Source organism: Cicer arietinum, chromosome 6 (genome assembly GCF_000331145.2).
Source record: "Cicer arietinum cultivar CDC Frontier isolate Library 1 chromosome 6, Cicar.CDCFrontier_v2.0, whole genome shotgun sequence".
In the NCBI taxonomy this organism is placed as follows: Eukaryota; Viridiplantae; Streptophyta; class Magnoliopsida; order Fabales; family Fabaceae; genus Cicer; species Cicer arietinum.
In genome coordinates, this window is record NC_021165.2 from 45,615,851 (window position 1) to 45,640,089 (window position 24,239).

At 35.7% G+C, this 24,239-nt stretch overlaps 3 protein-coding genes across 3 annotated transcripts; all 3 read right to left on the minus strand.

Moving 5' to 3' along the window:
• Nucleotides 1-13,468: 13,468 nt before the first annotated feature.
• Nucleotides 13,469-13,915, minus strand: LOC140920755 (uncharacterized). The gene is made up of 2 exons (XM_073369576.1): nt 13,646-13,915; nt 13,469-13,549 (listed from the first exon to the last, which is right to left on the minus strand). The coding sequence occupies exons 1-2, from the start codon at nt 13,913-13,915 to the stop codon at nt 13,469-13,471; spliced, it is 351 nt and encodes a 116-aa protein (XP_073225677.1).
• A 6-nt stretch (nt 13,916-13,921) lies between these two features.
• LOC101494513 (uncharacterized) lies at nt 13,922-14,896 on the minus strand. The gene has a single exon (XM_004506411.1). The coding sequence runs from the start codon at nt 14,894-14,896 to the stop codon at nt 13,922-13,924; it is 975 nt and encodes a 324-aa protein (XP_004506468.1).
• A 51-nt stretch (nt 14,897-14,947) lies between these two features.
• LOC101494206 (PKS-NRPS hybrid synthetase cheA-like) lies at nt 14,948-16,231 on the minus strand. The gene is made up of 2 exons (XM_004506410.1): nt 15,430-16,231; nt 14,948-15,327 (listed from the first exon to the last, which is right to left on the minus strand). The coding sequence occupies exons 1-2, from the start codon at nt 16,229-16,231 to the stop codon at nt 14,948-14,950; spliced, it is 1,182 nt and encodes a 393-aa protein (XP_004506467.1).
• Between the last annotated feature and the right edge of the window lie 8,008 nt (nt 16,232-24,239).

The following is a 24,239-nucleotide window of genomic DNA, read 5'->3' on the forward strand; positions in this document are numbered from 1 at the left end:
GTGTTGGTCTGTGATAGGCGGTACGTTTACGATTCTCGCTTTTTCTTTTAGTAAATCGTGTTGACCCGTGATAGGTGGCACCTCGGTAAACAGTACTGGTCTGTGATAGGCGGTACGTTTACGATTCTCGCTTTTTCTTTTAGTAAATCGTGTTGACCTGTGATAGGTGACACCTCGGTAAACTGTACTGACCCGTGATAGGTGGTACGTTTATGATTTACGCATTTTAGTAAATCGTGCTGACCCGTGATAGGTGGCACCTCGGTAATTGGTACTTTGGCCTGCGATAGGCGGTACAATTATGATTTACGGCCCTTCGAGGAGGGTTTTGGTTTGGAATTCCGAGTCCATGCATTTTGGCATATACGCATTGCATTAGGGTGCTTGGCACATGAGTCGTGTTTGAATCAAGTTATGTTTAAGTGTTATGTATTGTGATCGTGTGTAAGTGTGACTGATTGTAAAACTATTTCGAAACTCAATTTGTCGTGGTAATTGTGTTGGAATTGCTAAGTGTTATGTATTGATTATCGGGCGTAAGTGTGATGGATTGTAAAACTATTTCGAAACTCAATTTGTCGTGGTAATTGTGTTGGAATTGCTAAGTGTTATGTATTGATTATTGTGTGTAAGTGAGATGGATTGCAAAACTAATTCGAAACCCAATTTGTCGTGGTGATCGCGTAGGAATTGCTGAGTGTTAAGATGTGGAATTGTGTATGAATGATTTTGAGTTAGTTTATGTATTTTTGGAAGAATATGCAGGGAAATCGATTTCCCAATCGATTTTATAATATGTTTTTCAAAACCATTTAAGAAATCGATTTGGAAATCGATTTGGCCATGCAGGAATTCAGCAAAACTGACAAAATCGATTTGGAAATCGATTGGCATTAAGTCAGTGGCTCATCTATTCTGTCAATCGATTGCCCAATCGATTGAATTAAGCCCAGAGTTCAAATTTCACTAAAAACCTTCAGGAAATCGATTGGCTTAGTAGAAATTCTTATTTTGAGTTAGATAACAGATTGCTCAATTGATTTATCAATGTCTTGGTCAGTTATGTATTACTTGATGGATTGAGAACTTTATTTTGATTTCATTTTTAATTGGCAAGCATTATATGAACTTTTAGCATATGGAAAATCCTTTCAAGGTGCATGCTTAGTTGAAAGGTTATTTTATGCATTTAAAAACTTAAATATTATGTGTTAACTGTTAATTTCGGTTGGTGACCCTTTACAACTATTGTGGAAATCTGGGCTTTGCCCTCAGATGAGAGCCAGGACAATCTTACCGGTTCGTACCCTGTGGATGGGAATGTTGTGGGGAATGCCTAACTGCTTGTAAATTATAATGACTCAATTATTTATCCAAATGTATTTCCTTATTTGTTTCTCTGTTTTATTTTAATTTCTTTTGAAAAAAAAATACACCCTCGCTCTGAATATCGGGGTGTTACAGTCAACAACAAAAAGTTGGAGAACATAAGTATGAATGTGTAGGTGTGACAAACATAGAGGGAGTTGGTTGAGGATTAGAGGTAGGTGGAGCTTTGATAGCTAAAATGTGAGAAGTTTTAGGAATAATTGTGTTAAGGATTTTCAAGGGTTTTCATTATAACAATATATTATATACCCAAAGATTTTTCCCATTTTGGACAAAGCCTACAAGTATGATGGGATGAGTGATTCTAACTTGCTATTCACACCCCTCAAAATTAAAAAAAAATTAATCAAAATGCCCCTGTCATCAATATTACACATTCAATATTGCTACCAATACCCCCCAAATTACTATTCACACCCCTCAAAATTAATAAAAAATCAAAATGCCCTTCCCTTTATTTCATCTTCTTCATAACATTACTTCTTTATAACATCTTCTTCCTCTTCATTCTACATTCTATATTTTCATTGTTGTTCATTCTATCATCATTCTATATTCATCATCAATCATCATCCACCATTTTCATCAAACATCTTCATCAATCATCAATCATCATCAACCAAGTTCATTAAGTTATTATCATTGTTGTGAATCAAGTAAGTAATAATCATTCTTTGCTTTTGTTATGTTATGTTATGTTGTTTTGTTTTATCTATTTAAGAATACAATGCCTGAAAATTGAAGGAAAGTAGTTTCCATTTTTGATGAAGAAGACAACTTTCGTTGCCCTAAACCCAGAAACGTACGTGAACTCAGTTCACGTACGCAAACTAGTTTTCAAAAACCCAGAAAAGTACGTGAACTCAATTCATGTACGTGAAAAAATTTCAAAATCCAAACCATACGTGAATTGAAATTACGTACCTTTACGTGAATTGAGTTCACGTAAATGAAGGAATTCAGTTCACGTTCACATACGTGAACTGAGTTCACATAAGGTTTGGCATTCAGTTCACGTACGTGAACTGAATTCACGTAATTTCTGGATTTTTGAACCCTAAGCCTTTACCCCTAAACCCTAAACTTGAACTAAGTTGACATATGCTTTACTGTTTACATTTTTTTAAATGGTTTTCGTTTTGCAGATATGGTGTGCACTATGTTTATTGACAGAGAGGGTCGTGTTATACTTAACGAGGGCACTTCTAATGCGGAGTCTAATGCGGACGGTCATCGTATTAGGCCAACTGCTTCTGCAAGGGCACAACGACGACGAGTACATCGGCAACAGGAAGAATCTCAACCTGAACCCCAAATGTAAAGCCCCGGATTTTGATCCAAGACATTACTTAAAATATTTATTTTCTTTCAAAAACGGCTTAATTTTTTTTTAAGGTAGTTCATCATATAATAAATAAAGTTTCTCTAGTAAATAGTTTGATTCCATTTTAAAAAATACCACAATGCGATTTATCGGATATTATTATATGTAAAGACAATTTACTAATTGTAGAAAATGTTCGCTTAAAAATAGAAATTCACGTTTTTCCTAGCAGAAGGACCCCGCCTCCGCATTTCTATTAAAAATCAACGATGAAAAATAAATAAACTTAAAAATTGTATCACAACGGTTTTATCACTACAAACATTATTATTATTATTTTATTAAAGTACCCCTTTTTCCCACGCGCGTGCGCCAAGCAAACGTCATTCATGCAACCCTTCAAGATCGTTAGTACCTAAATGTTGGTGTAAGGGGTCAGTTCATCCCACGGCAAAATTAGACCAAATAATAAGTTAACAACCATAAAATATAAATATAAAATCTTTTTGTAATAAAAGATTTAGAGAAAATGATTTTTATAATTCATAAGGTGTATCAAAAATTATAAAATATATCTAAACAACAAGTAGTAACTCACCTTAGAATCAATAATTATATAAAAATAACAATGGCAATCAAATGTATACAAATTATGCATGTCCTAAACATACATGATCCGGATATAGCCAGCCACTAAGGCGTCCACACAGAAGTCACCCATACCAATGGGGAAAATTAAACCAGCCACTAAGGCGTCCACAAAGATGCATATGGTATGTCATGACAATGATAATGATGTTCGAAAATGTACAAATCGCTAGCCACTTAGGCAACCACAAAGAAAAATCATACACAAATAACCAGCCACTTAGGCAACCACAAAGAAAACTATTCATTAATGCATTCAAAAATCAATTTCCTCATATTGGTAAATGAAAAATAAACTTTTCATCAATTTCATCAAAACACGTATATTGTTCATAAAAGTCAAGTTTTAAAATTTAAATACTCAAGAATCAAGGATTAAAATTAAATACATCATAATAAACATGTTAATGACTACATCATTATAAAAATTATAACTTTATAAGTAAGTACTCTAAAACATGTATGGCATTGAACGTTTTCACAACAAACATATTGATGAAGGAATGGTAATAAAATATAATTCTATAATTAATTTCATCAAAATAGAGATATTACTCAAAAGAAACAATCAAAGCATGATAGTTAATTTCTTTACGACGGAAATAAAATCGACATTTTTCTTTTAATACATTCAGACACCATATCAATATCTTACGAATCGCTAATTTAATATCTAACCTAACTCTGCATGGGGAAAAGCCCTTACCTTGGACGCTTTCCTTCCACGTACCACTATATAGCCCTCGAAAGTCTCACCAAGGTGAATAAAAGTTTATAGCTCCGATCAAAAAGCTAGGGAATGTAAGGATGGTTGTTTGAGTGGCTTAGAAAATATTTGAGATGAATGTAGTGTTGGTAATGCGTGTGAGTGATTATGACTTATTTTCCTCTACTGTAAGTTTAATCGTGTCCTAAGAAGGAGAGGTGTATGTGACTAATAAAGGAGGCATAAAGCTGATCAGAGAGAATGAATAATTCTCTTCATTGAGTTTAATTGCACACATGAATAAGGAATTAAATTGGAATAATGCCATTCAATGACCAACCGTTAAGAATTAATTGGCATTCATGTATTTATTCTTGCTAGTTACACATTTGAATGGACACAATATAAATTAAATTTTATAAAATATGGTTATAAAAATAGTAGTGTGAGTGATTAAATTTGACTTAGTCAAAATTGGCTTGGTCATTGTTCACTCTAAGACAAATATTTCTACGAGTTTTAATTAGTCAATAATAAAAATCCCAATAATAAATTATTTAATATGAAAATACTTTATCAAATAATTAAACATTCAAAGAATAATTATCTTACTATCGTCACACTAAATTAATAAAAGGATAAACAAAACTAATGATTTTAAATTAATTAATTAAAAAAAGGGGGTGTTACAATACTTACCCCCTTAAAATAGTTTCGTCCTCGAAACTAAGAGGTCTCTAAAAGGTATGGGTAAAGCTCTCTTATCTTCTCTTCCAACTCCCAAGTAGCATCCCCAGTTGTCTGGTTCCAAATCACCTTAACCAACGGAATTTCCTTTCCCCTCAAATGTTTGGTAGTTCTGTCAGCGATGCTTATCGGTGGGACCTCGAAGGTAAAATTCTCCTTCAATTGAATATCATCTGGGGCAATAATATGGGATGGATCTGCAATGTACTTCCTCAATTGTGATACATGGAACACATCATGTAAATTAGCTAAATTCGGTGGTAAAGCAATTTGATACGCCACTGGACCCACACGTCGAAGAATTTGATATGGTCCAATAAACTTCGGAGTAAGCTTTTTAGACTTCAATGCCCTACCAACTCCAGTAGTAGGCGTCACTCTCAAGAATACATGTTCATCCTCCTGAAACTCTAAGGGTCTCCTATGTCGATCAGCATAACTCTTCTGCCTGCTCTGTGCTGTTCTCATCCGCTCTTGGATCTGACGCACCTTCTCTGTAGTCTGTTGCACCAGCTCTGGCCCTACGATTAAGTTTTCGCCATCCTGATACCAACACAAGGGAGTTTGACACTTGCGCCCATACAAAGCCTCGTACGGGGCCATACCGATGCTTGCATGATAGCTATTATTATAGGTAAATTCGACAAGAGGCAATAGATCATCCCAACTTCCTCTGTTATCTAATGTACAAGCTCTTAGCAAATCTTCTAAGGTCTGAATAGTCCTTTCAGTTTGGCCATCGGTTTGAGGGTGGTAAGCAGAACTCAATCTCAATTTAGTACCCAATGCCTCATGCAATGCTCCCCACAAACGAGAAGTGAACTTTGGATCTCTATCTGACACAATGCTAGATGGTATCCCGTGTAATCTAACAATTTCCGCAACGTAAATCTCTGCAAGCTTAGATACATTGTAAGTAGTCCTTACAGGTATGAAATGTGCGGATTTTGTGAGCCTGTCAATAATCACCCAAATGGAGTCAAATTTCTTCTGAGTCTTAGGTAATGCCACCACAAAGTCCATAGATATGCTATCCCATTTCCACACTGGTACATCTAATGACTGCAACAATCCAACAGGTTTTTGGTGTTCAACCTTAGCCTTTTGGCAAGTCAGGCAAGACGCCACATATTCCGCCACTTGTTTCTTCATTCCTGGCCACCAAAATCTTTGCTTCAAGTCTTTATACATCTTTGTAGTACCAGGATGAATACTCAGTTTGCTCTTGTGGGCCTCATCCAAAATGGTTTTTCTCAACTCTGCATTATCCGGCACACAAATACGTTTATTACACCACAAAATGTTATCTGGACCCATTTGAAATTCGGGAGCCTTGCCGGTCTCAACCAATTTTCGTCTCCCCTGAATAGTCTCATCGGTCGCTTGAAGGGCTTTTATCTCATTCATTAGTTTATTATCTACAATGATCATTCCACATTGTACTTTTCCCGACAAAGAATCCATATTAAGATCCAAGTCGCGAAAATTCTCTAACAACTCTAATCCCTTCATTTTTATGGATGACAAATGGGCCCGCTTCCTACTCAAGGCATCAGCCACCACATTGGCCTTTCCTGGGTGATAGTGCAACGTGAACTCATAATCCTTGATGAACTCCATCCATCTTCGCTGTCGGATATTAAGCTCCTTCTGGTCGAACAAGTATTTCAAACTTTTATGGTCACTGTATACATCAAAATTGCACCCATACAGATAGTGCCTCCAAATTTTTAGTGCAAAAACTATTGCAGCCAACTCCATGTCATGCGTGGGATAATGTTTCTCATGCACCTTCAACTGTCTTGAAGCATATGCTACCACCTGTTTGTTCTGCATAAGTACACAACCCAACCCTTGTAAAGAAGCATCACAATAAACTTCATATGGTTCTTCTGGTTGTGGTAACACCAACACCGGTGATGTAGTTAGCTTCTCTTTCATCATCTGAAAACTCCTTTCACATTCCTCCGTCCATGCGTAAATATGATTCTTCCTTGTGAGTTGTGTCAACGGCGCTGCAATCTTGGCAAAATCCTCAATGAATCTTCTATAATATCCAGCCAAGCCCAAGAAACTTCTAATCTCTGTGACGGTCTGTGGTTGTTTCCATGCCACCACAGCCTCTACTTTAGTTGGGTCGACAGCGATACCTTCCTTTGAAATAACGTGTCCCAAGAATTTCACCTCCTCCAACCAGAATTCACATTTCCCCAAATTAGCATACAATCTCTTGTCCTTCAAGACTTGCAAAACTTGACGTAGGTGAACTTCATGTTCCTCCAGGCTCTTAGAATAAATCAATATGTCATCAATGAAGACCACTACAAATTTGTCTAAGAAGGGGTGAAATATACGATTCATGTAGTCCATGAAAATAGCTGGTGCATTGGTGACACCAAAAGGCATCACCAAATACTCAAAGTGTCCATAGCGAGTCCTTAATGCAGTTTTAGGAATGTCTTCTTCCTTCACCCGAATCTGATGATACCCTGACTTCAAATCAATCTTAGAAAATATCATTGCTCCTTTGAGTTGGTCCATCAAGTCATCAATGCGTGGCAAGGGATACCTATTTTTGATGGTGACTTTGTTAAGTTGACGGTAATCGACACAGAGTCTAGACTTTCCATCCTTCTTCTTCACTAGGAGTACTGGTGCTCCCCAAGGTGAGACACTCGGTCGTATGAACTGTTTAGATAAAAGGTCCTCCAACTGATTTTTCAACTCTGACAATTCCGATGGAGACATTCTATATGGTGCAATAGATATAGGTCCTGTACCCGGAGTCACATCAATTGAGAATTCAATATCACGAACTGGGGGCAATCCTGGTACATCCGGCGGAAATACCTCTGGAAAATCTTCGACCACAAGTATCATGTCTACCTCCACCTCTAGCTTCGTACTGACTGAGTTGAGGGAAACACACTTCTGAACTCCCTCTTTCAAAGAGAAGTTCAATTTATTGGTATCGAGGAATCGAGAAACACCTGGGTCTGGGAATATCACAGACTTACGAGCACAATCCAATAGAACATAATGGCTTGACAACCAATCCATTCCAAGGATCACTCCCACATGCTTGAGGGGAATACAAATCAAATCAACGTTGAATCTCATATCAAACACAATCAACGGACATTGCAAGCAATCCGTATTACATTTCACCGATTCGGTAGAAGGTAAGGTAACCACCAAATCAAATGGCAAAGTAGTAACAGTAAGTTGGAGCGAATCCACCCAATCCAATGAAATGAATGAGTGTGTTGCCCCCAAATCATAAATTACATTAAGTGATTTTCCAGCAATTAAACACTCACCTTGGATACGTTTAGAGGAAGATGGAGTTTCCTCTCCATTGATGTGGTAGACACGTCCCTTGGCAGTGGGGCATACAACATTTTCGTTGATATTGTTGCGGTTGACAGCTCTATCGTCCTTCCGTTCAGGGCATTCATTTGCAAAATGGTCTGGTTTCTGACAAATGTAACAAACCCTTGGTCTGATTGGACACTCAGATATCTTGTGTCCTTCTTTGTTGCAGCGAAAACACTTAACAGGGTACGCCTGGTTCTGACTTGGAACTTTTGGCCCTTGACCTTCCCCGTTTTGAGGTCGAGGTTGATCTCTAGCATTCCCCAGTGGTCGGGCATATGGCTTGTGTTGTTGATGCTGCTTGCCCCTATTATGTTGGTCGTTATGCCCCTGTTTTCAGATATTAACATTTAGAGGCAGATATTCACATTTAGAGGCCAAACTTATGACTCTAATGATATGGATGGATTTAAATCTCTACCTGAGGTCTGATGGGTCCACCTACAGCACCCCTATTCAGACGGCTCTGTTTCATCTGCTCCACTTTCTTGCATTTCTCCACTAGTACTTGATATTGGCGTATCTCCAAGGGCCCCACTAACTCCTTAATTTCATACCTAAGCCCGCTTTCAAACCTCTCGCACATGTATTCTTCATCTATCTAATTTAGGAAATAGCGGAAGTGCTTTGCTAGGGACTCGAACTTTGCCGCATATTCGCTATCGTGAGATTCCCTTGATACAACTTCAGAAATTGGGCCTCCTTCTCAGCCCTAGCACTTTTCGGGAAGTATTTTTCTAGGAACTTATTCTTGAAAGCCTCCCAGGTTAGCTCTTCATGATTTGTCTCCATCATTTTCTTCGCACCTCGCCACCAGTATTCAGCTTCACCAATCAACAAATAGGTTGCATACTCTACTTTCGCATTGTTAGAGCAGTGTAAGATCTCGAAGATCTTCTCGATTTCTTGCAGCCAAAGATCAGCCTTGTCGGGGTCATGTTCCCCTTTGAATTTAGGCGGATCTTGTCGACGAAATTCATTCAATGCTCTTGATGCACTGGCTGCTTCATCCCTCTGATCCCTCTGTGCATCTCGTTGAGCCTGAATCGCAGCTTGTTGGGCCATTGCTGCGGCCATAGCATTCATGGCTTGGATTGCTTCAGTCATGTCGTTTCTTCCTTGGGGAACCGATCGGTTTGTGAGACGAGCCATAACGCTTCCTAAAATTATCTAATTAGTAAAATATTATAACGTAATTTTAACTTTTGGGTAGTACGGAAGTCTTTTATTGAGCACTATATAGTAGGTTCGGGTTATACAGCAAGTCGTTCTTTGGAGGGGTTCCCAGGAAAGAGAGGTGGGTCAATGGACCACTTAATAACCAAGTCTTTCCTTAGCCAGAATCCCTCCAATACAACCTTTTTGTATTATCCTTCCCTTCTATTTTGGGGGTCATACAATTATACATAATATAGGGTTTAGAACATTGTCCTTAATTACATACATTTAGATCACATGATGAAAGCTCACCAGTTACTTTGTGATTTAGATCGAAATAATTTTAAATCGTGGTAATAAACTCGTAATTCACAATATCATACAATCATAAATGTTTATTGTTTGATTAAAATTATTTCTAATCATAGGATCAAGAATTTAAAACATATTTTTCATCATAATTATTTAAAGAAATTAGACAATTAAACTCACATAATTGAAATTTAAGACATTAATGACATAAAATAGTTAGAAAATCAAACCCTTAGTATAAAAAGAAGTAGAGAGTTTAAAATTAATAAAATAAAACAATCATACAATAAAATAAAACCCTTAGAAGTCAAATTTAATAATTAGAAAACCAAGCAATTAACATATTTAATAACACTTAATAAGAATTTAAGTAATTTTTAAAATTCAAATTCAAGAAGGTTACACAATTAATAACTTAATAAAAGTTTAAGTAATTAATAGAATTCAATTTCAAGAAGGTTACATAATCAATGACACATAATAGAAATTTAAATAATTAGTAAAACTCAAATAATTAGAAAATTATACGATTAACATGAATAACATATCACAAGAAAAAAAAACATGCGACATACATGAAGCGTCCCATCCCACCAATGTCCGAGAATTAGTGCTCTGATACCACAATGTAACGCCCCGGATTTTGATCCAAGACATTACTTAAAATATTTATTTTCTTTCAAAAACGGCTTAATTTTTTTTGTTAAGGTAGTTCATCATATAATAAATAAAGTTTCTCTAGTAAATAGTTTGATTCCATTTTAAAAAATACCACAAATGCGATTTATCGGATATTATTATTTGTAAAGACAATTTACTAATTGTAGAAAATGTTCGCTCAAAAATAGAATAACTCAAGTTTTTCCTAGCAGAAGGACCCCGCCTCCGCATTTCTATTAAAAATCAACGATGAGAAATAAATAAACTTAAAAATTGTATCACAACGGTTTTATCACTACAAACATTATTATTATTATTTTATTAAAGTACCCCTTTTTCCCACGCGCGTGCGCCAAGCAAACGTCATTCATGCAACCCTTCAAGATCGTTAGTACCTAAATGTTGGTGTAAGGGGTCAGTTCATCCCACGGCAAAATTAGACCAAATAATAAGTTAACAACCATAAAATATAAATATAAAATCTTTTTGTAATAAAAGATTTAGAGAAAATGATTTTTATAATTCATAAGGTGTACCAAAAATTATAAAATATATCTAAACAACAAGTAGTAACTCACCTTAGAATAAATAATTATATAAAAATAATAATGGCAATAAAATGTATGCAAATTATGCATGTCCTAAACATACATGATCCGGATAGAGCCAGCCACTAAGGCGTCCACACAGAAGCCACCCATACCAATGGGGAAAATTAACCCAGCCACTAAGGCGTCCACAAAGATGCATATGGTATGTCATGACAATGATAATGATGTTCGAAATGTACAAATCACTAGCCACTTAGGCAACCACAAAGAAAAATCATACACAAATAACCAGCCACTTAGGCAACCACAAAGAAAACTATTCATTAATGCATTCAAAAATCAATTTCCTCATATTGGTAAATGAAAAATAAACTTTTCATCAATTTCATCAAAACACGTATATTGTTCATAAAAGTCAAGTTTTAAAATTTAAATACTCAAGAATCAAGGATTAAAATTAAATACATCATAATAAACATGTTAATGACTACATCATTATAAAAATTATAACTTTATAAGTAAGTACTCTAAAACATGTATGGCATTGAACGTTTTCACAACAAACATATTGATGAAGGTATGGTAATAAAATATAATTCTATAATTAATTTCATCAAAATAGAGATATTACTCAAAAGAAACAATCAAAGCATGATAGTTAATTTCTTTACGACGAAAATAAAATCGACATTTTTCTTTTAATACATCCAGACACCATATCAATATCTTACGAATCGCTAATTTAATATCTACAGAATTTAATGTGACGCGGACAGCCACAGTTAGGTATAGTTGGTTACTTGATGTATACCATCAGCGTTGTCGTGAACATCGTTGGCAGATGGCTGCGAGAGCATTTCTTTTGTTTTTGGTCGGTTGCACACTCTTCAGCGATAAGAGTGCCTACGCAGTTAGTGTTGCCTATCTTGAGTGCTTCCGAGACCTTAATTCTTGCGGGGGATATGCATGGGGTGCAGCTGCTCTTGCTTATCTTTATGACAATCTTCGAGAAGCCAGCATGCATCAAACCCGAACTGTTTCAGGGTATCTGACACTTTTATAGGTAAACTGTATGATTGTTTATTGTGTTTATAATTTTTATTATTAATGATTCTAAACTAATGATATGTTATTATATATGTGCAGGCATGGGTCTATGAGCATTTTCCTACATTATGTAGAGATTGTTGTAGACTTTCTATGGGGTGCAGCTGCTCTTGCTTATCTTTATGACAATCTTCGAGAAGCCAGCATGCATCAAACCCGAACTGTTTCAGGGTATCTGACACTTTTATAGGTAAACTGTATGATTGTTTATTGTGTTTATAATTTTTATTATTAATGATTCTAAACTAATGATATGTTATTATATATGTGCAGGCATGGGTCTATGAGCATTTTTCTACATTATGTAGATATTGTTGTAGACTTTCTGCTAGTTATGTTGAAGACTATCCTAGAGCACTTAAATGGATGCCTAAAAGGGATAAAGGTTTTGTTCTTCCATTTAGGAAAGCTCTTGATGAGATTGATGTTGATGAGGTCAGTTGGACACCATATGAGGACCATCGACTGAAGCGACCTTTTGAAGATGTATCTTTATTTCGAGGGTGGATACGTTGGGGTCCGAAGATGTATGCTCATCTGCCAGACATAGTATTGTGGCAATATGGTCATGTCCAAACCATTCTTGGCTCACCATTAGAGGTAGTGGGTCAGACAACCACACCAGATGAAATGGACATTATGTTTACGCAATATGTTGTGCATGTAGTGGATGCTAGCGCAGTTGTGCAGGGACATGTAGTCTGCTCGAATGATTATATGGACTGGTTTCACAGAATTTCTCATCCATACATCATTCGTAGAAGACCAGTCCATTAAGCTAATGCAGAGCCTACTGATCATGCCACTCATGCAGCTGATGGCGGCGATCCTGCTGATGACACAGTTGACATAACGGTATATTGATATTATTATTTTTTTGTATTATTGATACTTATTTTTAATTAATTTAATTCATTATTGATATTTAATTTATTTTTTATTACAGCGTCGAACAATACAAATTGCTGAAGAGCTGATTGGCCGGCAACTGATATTACCTGATGGCGTGCCACTCATTAATGAGTTGATTTTGATGTTGCGAAGTCAGAGGGGTGGTGGTAGAGATTGGACGAACACAGTACCATATCGTAGAAGAAATAGAAGGACTTAGGATTTATTTATAATGTTTTGGAACATGGTATTTTTGTAATTGATATGTAATATTTGGGTACTTTTAGGTATTTTGGATACTTTAGTTTTGGATATTATGGGTACTTTCGAATTTGATATATTTTGGATATTTTAGTTTTATGTACTTTTGGATATTTTGGGTACTTTTGAATCTGATATATTTTGGATATTTTAGTTTTGCGTACTTTTGCATGAAAATATTTTCATTTTACAACATATTCATTGTAACATATCCATCTAGTTTACAGCATATTCATCTATACATATTGAATGGAAATATTTTCAGTTTACAACATATTCATTTATACTGCATGGAAATATCTTCAGCCAATGTTGAATGTGATCATTGTAAATAAATTATCATTGACGTGCTTCTTCTGTGCAATATTTTCTCCACAAATTACTTGGTGGTGGTATAGGAGAATTTGGCTTTAAATAAACCTGTTAAAATAATAAATTTATAATTTATTAAAAATGACATTAAAGGTTAACAAATGCATAAAATGGGAATAACTATCTAAGTGAAAAATTAAATACCTGCACAAAATGACAGTTATTAACAAATGCAATAACTATCATACGATGATCTGAAATAGGTGTTGGTGGTGGACTTCTAAGTGGAAAAAATGTTTCTGATTGGTTAAGTGATAATGCGATGAAAACCAAGTTAAATTTCGAAGCAATCACATATCCCATTTCTGGAAGTGTCATCCAATTATCCAAAGTTGCAACATGTTCAACATATACATTGTGTATAAGTTGTTGAACAAAAATTTGTCCACCATATATTATCTCGTAATGAGACATGAATTCTTAAAGCTCTACCACACACTCTTGACGAATGAATGTCCAACAGTTCTCACATATTCCAAGTAAAGTTGTAGCTACACGATATCCACAATTACCATCCTTGCCGACGTCAATAATGTCATCTATGAATTTGTGAATTTCAACCGGCAACCATTCCTTGAAGATAAGAACTTTCGGTTGTTGAACTTTGCTGACTGATGGTCGAGGTGTGAGCTTTGTTACTGATGGTCGAGATTGTTGTACTTTATTAGAAGTTACAGTACTACATGCATTTGTGCCACTGCATCGAACACTTGCATCCACATATTCCCACCAAGATGGATCACGCTTGATTGATTTATCTCTTTTTGATATCTTACTTTTGCCTTTTTTCGGTGCACCCTTTGTTTTAACCTTGTCAACAGGTGGACACATCGACGTAGTCGATTGATACACAATCTCACGTAATTTACTTTTCAGTGCAATTTTTTCAGGTACATCAAGTTCATCAAACTTTTTCACGATCACTTCTATTTCATGTTTCACAGATAATTCTGAAGGTTTACCCGATCCATCATCATGAAAAGTTAATTTAGTCCACCAAACATGAATAACATCTAACGGAATAGAACGGGGGATCATACTATACCTGGCTATCTCACATGCACAAGGTAGACCATGTGTTCTCCTAATTGTGCAGCGACATTCAGACTTATCTATACCTACATACTTCACGCGATCAAACTCTGCCGCAATGTGATCTATTGCATTTTTTGACACAACACCACGCAAATTGGCATACAATCTGTTACTATGTCGATGGACCTTATGAATTATGCTCTTTTCAAATGATGTTATTATCTCAATGTGTTGTAATACAATCATGCTATTGATGGTTTCCCAAACACTGCATATATCACCAATACTATCTTGTAATATCCGTTTCAAACTCCAGTGCGCCGACTCAACCCTTTGTGTTGTAGTGTTCCCAAAATGCATAACTCTATTAGTCCACGCCTCAACAAATCTTTCCTTGTGAGGAATTAACCACTAGTCATGTACATAATCATTAAAGATAGAAGAGCTACTACAAATTCCTTCAAAGTTAGCCAAATTCATGTAGTACTGAGTCTCATCATAACTGTAAACAAGAGCCTCCCATGCCTCCATTATTTGCACCTGCTTCTTTTTTGGAAAAACAGTCATCTTACACTTCACTTTCACATTTTTGCATACATGAAACAGGCATAATAAATTGACCGCCTTTGGAAAAACACATTCAACTGCGTTCATCAAAGCAAGATCTCTATCAGTAACAATTACTTCAACTTCACCACTTGTAATATGTTCTTTCAACATTTGTAGTGCCCATGTAAAATTATCAACACGCTCATACTGTAGATACGCAAATCCCACACCAAATGTCATTTCTGTAGATGTAACACCAATAATTTCAAGTAATGGCATCCGATACCTACATGTCTTGTATATGCTTTCCAAAATCAATATTATATGAAAATTATTTACAAGACTGATAGCGTCTGGATGAGTCCAAAAGATATCCCTCAACTCATTTGAACCCTCTACCTTCCTATATCGATAGACATATTTGTCGCGTTCCATCAATGTCAAAAGATGTTGCATTTCTGTTCTATTACCTCTAAGTGATGAACGATATGCTTGACGCACATTGTAGACTTGTTTTATTGTCGTCAAACTTGTAACATTATGATCCTTTATTGTCATCAATATGTTTCTTGGTTTGATCATATTTTTCGTCATATCACCAAGTACAACTTTCTCTTCCTGAGACAATCGGCCTAAGAAAGCATGACCAGTCAGTTTTTTGGCCAATTCGTGGTTATGGACACCACATATTACATGTAGATACCATCCACCACCAGCATTTGATGGTGTACCTCTCAATCTAAAAGGACATTCACTTTTTCTACTCCAAGTACTCCTCGTCGGTTTAGGATTCTTCCAAGGTCTATATTTACCGCTTCTTTCACAACCAAGAATTAATTTTGTCTTTGTTCTTGGTCGTGCTGTCGCATTTTCAGATCTAAAAATAACAACGACAACTCCATTTTCCCTTCCAACATTTCTAGCCCATTTTAATAAATCATCTCGCGTATCAAACATCATGTCGGTGCTAAATACATCATTCAAATCAACCATAACATCTTCACCTCCCTTGTTCATAGCGTCATTCATTACATCAAAATCACCATACATTTCATCGAAATCACGTTCCAAACAGTCATTCATATCCTCAAAATCAGGTTCCAAACTTTCATACATTTCATCACTATTGTCTTCCCCTTGGTCCATTTATCTGTATCCAGAACAAAGGAAAACTAAATTTTCAATTTTTTTAATAACATGTACGTGAACTGCAATTCACGTACGTTTACGTGAACTGAGTTCACGTATGTTTACGTGATCTGAAATCTAGTAAACGTACGTGAACTGAGTTCACGTAAACTTACGTGAATTGCAGTTCACGTACATAACTTATTTTTCAAACTTCTGCTGAGTACGCAATTTCATATCACGTACATGGCTTATTATTCAACATTCAACGATTATGCAATCTTAGTTCACGTAGGTGTACGTGAATTCAGATTGCGTAAAATATGAGGATTCAAGTTTCAAACTCCATTGATTACGCAATCTGAGTTCACGTAGGTGTACATGAATTCAGAGTGCGTGGAGTATGAGATTTTTAATTTTTTAAAACATACGTGAACTCAGTTCACGTAACTCCAAAACGTACGTGAACTGAGTTCACATAAAATCCCCAGATTTACAAAAAAAAAATACGAACCAAAATACAGAGCAACAAACATACCTTTTTATGTAGTTTTAACCACAATGTGATGATCAAACTGATGTGTTGTAGGTTATGAGTGAGTTATGTAACTTTTTAATGATTTTGAGTATTGGTTAGTCAAGTATGATGATTTTTGTATGTGAGTTATGAGGTGTGATGAAAATTGATAAATGGGAGTTATGGGATAATAAATGTGTAATATTGATGACATGGGCATTTTGGGCATTTTGATTTTTTTTTTAATTTTAAGGGGTGTGAATAGCAATTTGGAGAGTGTTGGTAGCATTATTGAAAAAAAAAAAGAATTATAAAATAATTCAAAAAATAGAGTTCTGAAAAATATGTCGACATTGAAAAACTTACGGGCATCATTACAATTTTAACTAGAACCCTAGCATCGCAAAACCAAGACCCACTATTAACCAAAACAACGATGAAGACCTTATGTTGGCTCCCTCCAATAAACAACAAACCTTTTGGCCACTTTTCCAACTCCAAACCCATCATTGTTGGGATTTCACGAATAACCGTCCCTTGTGAGCGATTTTGGCCAAAAATCTGGGAATTTATTCCTTCGGGATTTTGATCTGGCGTATAACCGTGATTTTATTAACTCAAATTCTTATATCTATCGTATAGTGATTCTCATATAGTGAATTTATTTACAATTATGTGATTCATCTGTTTTCCTTTTTTACATATTTGGAGAAGCCAAAATCAAGTACGAGAGTTCTTCAGCTTTATAAATTCTCGAGGGTCTTAGAATTGAGGAAGTGGGGGAAAAAACATACCAACTTTTTCGTGAAGGAGAGCGATATCAAACGGATTCTCAACATTAAATTCTCTCTTAGCTTGATTCTCAAGATCTTGATACAGTTCAAGGTGACACAAAAGGGCCTAGTTAGAAAGCAAAAAGGATGGTACTTTATAGGTAGATTTGAAGTATGAGAATCTACCACACTTTTGATTCTACTATGGCCTGGTTGGTCACAGTGATCTTGATTGTGCTGAGAAAGTGAACGAGGAACACTCTATTCATCTTGCTTTAGAATTACGAAAACGGATTACGGGGTAGAGGGTTCAGGACAATCAACCAAAAATCACTAACGCTGTGCATGATTCCAATGTTATTCAACCAATTAAAAATAATTTTAAAAAGTAACAATATGTTTAATAAATATTTTGTACTTATTATTATTAAGTAAAAAAAATATCGTCATTTTATAAATGGTACAAAATATAAGTTTATATGGATTTTCATTACATTATATTTAAAAAATAAAAACAACAAATAAAAATAAAAACAAATAGAAGAAGAAAAAGATAAAGAATAGAGAGGCTCTTTTTTTTGAAAGAAAATCTAATACTAACTCTTTTAAACAAACACAAGAAGAAGAAGAAAAACAAACAGAAAGAGTTAAGTTATGTATATTTTTTTTTCTCTTTCTCTCTTTTTATTATAATCATTTTGTTGTTATACAAATGTAATATTTCAATTTGTAAAAATATAAACAAGATGTAACTCAAAAAGATGTAACTCAAACTTCCGACGATGTCGTTAAAGTAGCAATGTGGATTTACAAGTAATGGGGTTTTAATTGGAAATCTCCCTATTTAAAAATTTCCTGAAATTAATACTTAAAAATTCAACTCAAGAATTATCTTGGTTTAAGAAAATTGAAAATGGAGAACGTTCTTGGTTAGTTTAAAATTAGAAATTCAATTTATGTTTTTAACTTAAGTGATTAATTAGACTTGATAAATAAAGAGATAAGATAAAGAATACCACACACGAATGTATCCTGGTTCACCCAACTCGGGCTACGTCCAGTCCCCACAACTGTGAGATTTTCCACTAAGTGTTCAAAACAAAGAACCTTCTTGGTTTTACAGTACCTAGCTCAGATCAACCTTGATCTATTACAAACTTAAATCCTTTCCACCCAGAAAGAGATTAATCAGGTCACCTATCAGCCTTGATAAGATTTCTTACAATCTACTCAAATTGTACTAAACTCTTATAGTTCGAGTTACAATAATGATGAGATTGTTTTTTATAGAATCTAGGATGTGTCAACTCTTGTTTGAGATTCGATTTTTTATAAAGAATTCAGTACAAAATAACAGAGTAATAAAAAGTGATCAGACTGATTCTTCTTTGAATAATGAGAGAATTTCAAGTATGTGAGTGATTTTTCGAGACTTGTTAGCACTTGAAATTATGTTGTTTCCTTGAGCATTGGCGTTCCTTTTATAGGCATTTTAGAGAAATTAATAATGGTCAAAAGAGTTATTGGTAGTGCTCTGTCAGTTTTAACCAAAATCAATTTATATGAATAATTATATTTCAACCTTTGAACATTTTTAACTTTTTTTTTACTAGTTTGATTTCTTCGTTCTTGATCAGATTTTTCTTGTGCTTAATGATCCTTTATACTTCAGATATATTTGTTGATGTCATTGCTTCGATCTGGAGTTTTAATTCTGTCAAAACAACTTGGAAAATGATGATGAACTTCTGCAGAATTTTAATGAAAATTTTGGAGATTGATGATCAATTTGGAGTTCCAGTCTTTGATCTTTTTGGAGATTGATAATCAAACTGGAGGTTTAGTCTTGACCATTCTGGATGTCTTCCTGATTAATCTGGATGTCTTGTACATTCCAAGATCGTTTAACTTTTTTTATAGTTTAAGCTGGAGAAGGTTCAAATATGTCTAGTCTTGCTAATTCGTGATATTCTCTCTTTGTTATTCGAGTAGTTTCTTTGAATCTGATTATCTCAGTTTGTTCCTTACCAAGTTCTGATGATATTGATGTAAAATCCAGAGGCTAAAACTTCTTTTAAATACTGGAGTTTGATTGACCTTGGAGCTGTTATGATCAGTCTTGATCTCGGAGAACATTCTCTGTTTTTACAGAGAATGTCCAGAATGTTCTCATTTCTTATCTGTTCAGTTTTTATCTTTTATTGTTGATTTATTTGCTTTGCTTGAGTCCTATCTTTGAATTAATCCACTCAAAAGCACAAGTTCAATTAACATAACATTTAGAATCATAATTAACATTCTTAATTAACCTTTGTTTATTTTCATCAAAACTTAAACTGAGAGTTTGTCTTAACAATCTCCCTCTTTTGATGATGACAAACATGTTGATTTAAATTTTAATTCTGATTCTAATTATAATTTTGAAGAGCTTAAAAGCTCCCCCTCAATTGATGCAGTAAGTGATTTTGGCAGAAAATTAAAAACATGCATATAATTTCAACATAAGCAATTTTCCATTAATTCATTTCAAAGATACAAAATGTCTTATTTGCAGCAACATATACAGAATAAAAACTAACTTAGTTCTTCCCCTTTGTCATACAAAAAGGAAGGAGAAGAAAATCCCTATTTAGCAAGCGATGGAGAAGACCCTTCAAAAGATGAAGATTTTGCAGGGTCTTGGATCAACTGAGCAGTGGGAGAAGGATGAATAGGGGAGGGTTCAGCCCCAGTCTAGGAGCAAGTTACTATAATTAGAGACAAGATCCCTTAATATATGGATCCAATAATTTACCTTTACACTGTCAATTAATATAATTAATGTAATTACTGTCAGCATTATTTGTCTCTTTATTTTCTTGTAACGTCTTAATTCTAGCCTTAATCATAGGATCATGTATCTGCTAGTGTTTGCTATATATATATGTACATTGTAATCACCAGAATATACACTAATATTATTCTTTACCTATCATTATATTTCCAAGTTGGTATCAGAGCACTTAAGCCCTGAAGGCTCTTGATCCAACACAAATCATGGCATCCGCTGCAGATTCAAAGTCCAGAAATGATCTCTCATTCGTTGTGTCTGTCAAGTTGGACAGAGACAACTATCTACTATGGAAATCTTTGGTGATCTCTATAGTCAAAGGCTGTAGGCTCGATGGATACATGCTAGGGACAAAGGAGTGTCCCGAAAAATTGAAGAATCACTTACCTCAAATCTGAGTTTCACAGCATTAGAAAAGGAGAGATGAAGATGGAGGAGTATCTGGTCAAAATGAAGAATCTCGCTGACAAGCTGAAACTTGCAGGCAGCCCCATATCCAACTCAGATCTAATCATTCAAACTCTGAATGGTTTAGATTCTGAATACAACCCTATGGTGGTCAAGTTATCTGATCAAACTAGTCTCACTTGGGTTGATCTTCAGGCTCAATTGCTGACCTTTGAGAGTAGACTTGATCAACTGAATAGCCTCACCAACCTAACCCTTAATGCTTCAGCAAATGTTGCCAACAAAACTGATTACAAAGGCAACAAATTCAACACAAACAACAACTGGAGAGGTTCCAACAGCAACTGGAGAGGTTCTAACTTCAGAGGTTGGAGAGAAGGCAGAGGAAGAGGAAGAATGTCTAAGCCAACATGTCAAGTTTGCCACAAGGCCGGGCACACAGCAGTAAATTATGCAAATTGTTGTTTTGTGAAGGACAAGTTGACAGGGAAGGCAATCCTAAGAGGGACACTTAAAGATGGCTTGTATCAGCTTTCAAGGACTGAAAGGGACCCGTGTGCTTATGTATCTGTCAAGGAAAGCTGGCATAGAAGGCTTGGTCATCCAAATAATAAAGTCCTAGATAGAGTCTTGAAAAATTGTAATGTCAAACTATCACCTAGTGATCATTTTAACTTTTGTGAGGCTTGTCAATATGGCAAAATGCATTTTTTACCCTTTAAAAACTCTTCCTCTCACGCTAAAGAAATTCTTGAATTAGTTCACACTGATGTCTGGGGACCTGCACCAGTAACATCTTCTTCGGGTTTCAAATATTATGTTCACTTCCTTGATGACTTTAGTAGATTTACCTAGATCTATCCTCTGAAACAGAAATCAGATACTGCACAAGCGTTTACCCAGTTTAAAAACATGGCAGAAAATCTGTTTAACAAAAGAATTAAAACAATCCAACGTGATGGTGGTGGTGAATATAAGGTTGTGCAAAACAATGCAATAGAAGCAGGGATACAATTCAGAATTTCATGCCCTTACACATCAAAACAAAATGGTAGGGCTGAGAGAAAACACAGACATATTGCTGAATTTGGCCTGACACTACTAGCACAAGCCAAAATGCCCTTACACTATTGGTGGGAAGCTTTCTCCACGGCAGTTTATCTCATAAACAAACCGAGGATCTGACAGAACATCATGGTAAGAACTCATTAATTGTTGGAAGTGGTGAAAAACTAAAGATTGTTGCCACAGGTTCCTCAAAACTAAACTCACTTAACTTACATGATGTCTTATATGTGCCCAATATTACCAAAAACCTGTTAAGTGTGTCGAAATTAACTGCTCACAATAACATTCTGGTTGAGTTTGATGCAAATTGTTGTTTTGTGAAGGACAAGTTGACAGGGAAGGCAATCCTAAGAGGGACACTTAAAGATGGCTTGTATCAGCTTTCAAGGACTGAAAGGGACCCGTGTGCTTATGTATCTGTCAAGGAAAGCTGGCATAGAAGGCTTGGTCATCCAAATAATAAAGTCCTAGATAGAGTCTTGAAAAATTGTAATGTCAAACTATCACCTAGTGATCATTTTAACTTTTGTGAGGCTTGTCAATATGGCAAAATGCATTTTTTACCCTTTAAAAACTCTTCCTCTCACGCTAAAGAAATTCTTGAATTAGTTCACACTGATGTCTGGGGACCTGCACCAGTAACATCTTCTTCGGGTTTCAAATATTATGTTCACTTCCTTGATGACTTTAGTAGATTTACCTAGATCTATCCTCTGAAACAGAAATCAGATACTGCACAAGCGTTTACCCAGTTTAAAAACATGGCAGAAAATCTGTTTAACAAAAGAATTAAAACAATCCAACGTGATGGTGGTGGTGAATATAAGGTTGTGCAAAACAATGCAATAGAAGCAGGGATACAATTCAGAATTTCATGCCCTTACACATCAAAACAAAATGGTAGGGCTGAGAGAAAACACAGACATATTGCTGAATTTGGCCTGACACTACTAGCACAAGCCAAAATGCCCTTACACTATTGGTGGGAAGCTTTCTCCACGGCAGTTTATCTCATAAACAAACTGCCCTCTCTAGTCACTCAAAATGAAAGTCCTTACTCACTACTCTTTAGAAAGGAACCTGACTACAACTCCCTAAAACCCTTTGGGTGTGCTTGCTATCCCTGTCTCAAGCCCTATAATCGGCACAAATTGTAGTTCCACACAACCAGATGTGTGTTCTTGGGCTATAGTAACTCCCACAAAGGATACAAATGCATAAACTCTCATGGAAGATTCTTCATCTCAAGACACGTTGTCTTCAATGAAGAACACTTTCCATTCCAAGATGGGTTTCTCAATACAAGAAGTCCCTTGAAAATGCTAACTGAATGTCCATCTGCCTCTTTTTCTTTGCCTACTCAAGCAGCTCACATACAAGAGAAGCAACACCTTTAGATGACAACAATCCTGATGTCGAACAAGAACAAGTCAGTCCAACTGGTAGTGTTGCACCAGCCAGTCCAACTACAAATGATTCAACAAGGAACAGTCCAATTTCACATGATACTGATCCCATATAAACAGTTACTGAAGCTCCCCAAGACCTTGCTAAACCAAGCACAACCATCAAAACTCATTGGACCAGGAGCAAGGCTGGAATTCACAAGCCAAAGCAGCCATATGTTGGGTTAGCTGAAATCTGCACAGATGAGAAGGAACCAGAAAATATCACAGAAGCCCTTACAAGACCACAGTGGAAAGAAGCCATGGATAATGAGTATCGGGCACTCATGTCAAATCAAACCTGGGTTTTGGTACCATATCAAGGCCAGGAAAACATCATTGATTCTAAATGGGTCTTCAAGACCAAGTACAAAGCAGATGGGACAATTGATAGGAGAAAGGCAAGATTAGTTGCAAAAGGATTTCAACAAACAGCTGGACTAGATTATGAAGAGACCTTCAGCCCAGTTGTCAAGGCCAGTACAGTTCCAATTATACTCTCAATTGCAGTGCATCTCAATTGGGAAGTCAAACAGTTGGACATAAACAATGCATTCCTTAATGGCTACCTCAAAGAGACTGTGTTTATGCATCAACCAGAGGGATTTGTTGACTCAACTAAACCTGAACATGTCTGCAAGTTATCTAAGGCAATCTATGGATTAAAACAGGCCCCATAGCCTGGTTTGACAGCCTCAAAAATGCCTTACTCAATTGGGGTTTCAAGAACACAAAAAGTGATTCCTCACTCTTCACTCTAAGAGGTACAGATCACATCACCTTTCTACTTATATATGTGGATGATATAATTGTCACAAGGAACAACACCAAATTTTTAGAATCCTTCATCAAACAACTCAATGTTGTGTTTTCCCTTAAGGACCTTGGTCCACTACACTACTTCTTAGGCATAGAAGCTCAAAGAGATGCATCTGGTATGTACTTAAAGCAATCGAAATACATAGGAGACGTCCTGAGAAAATTC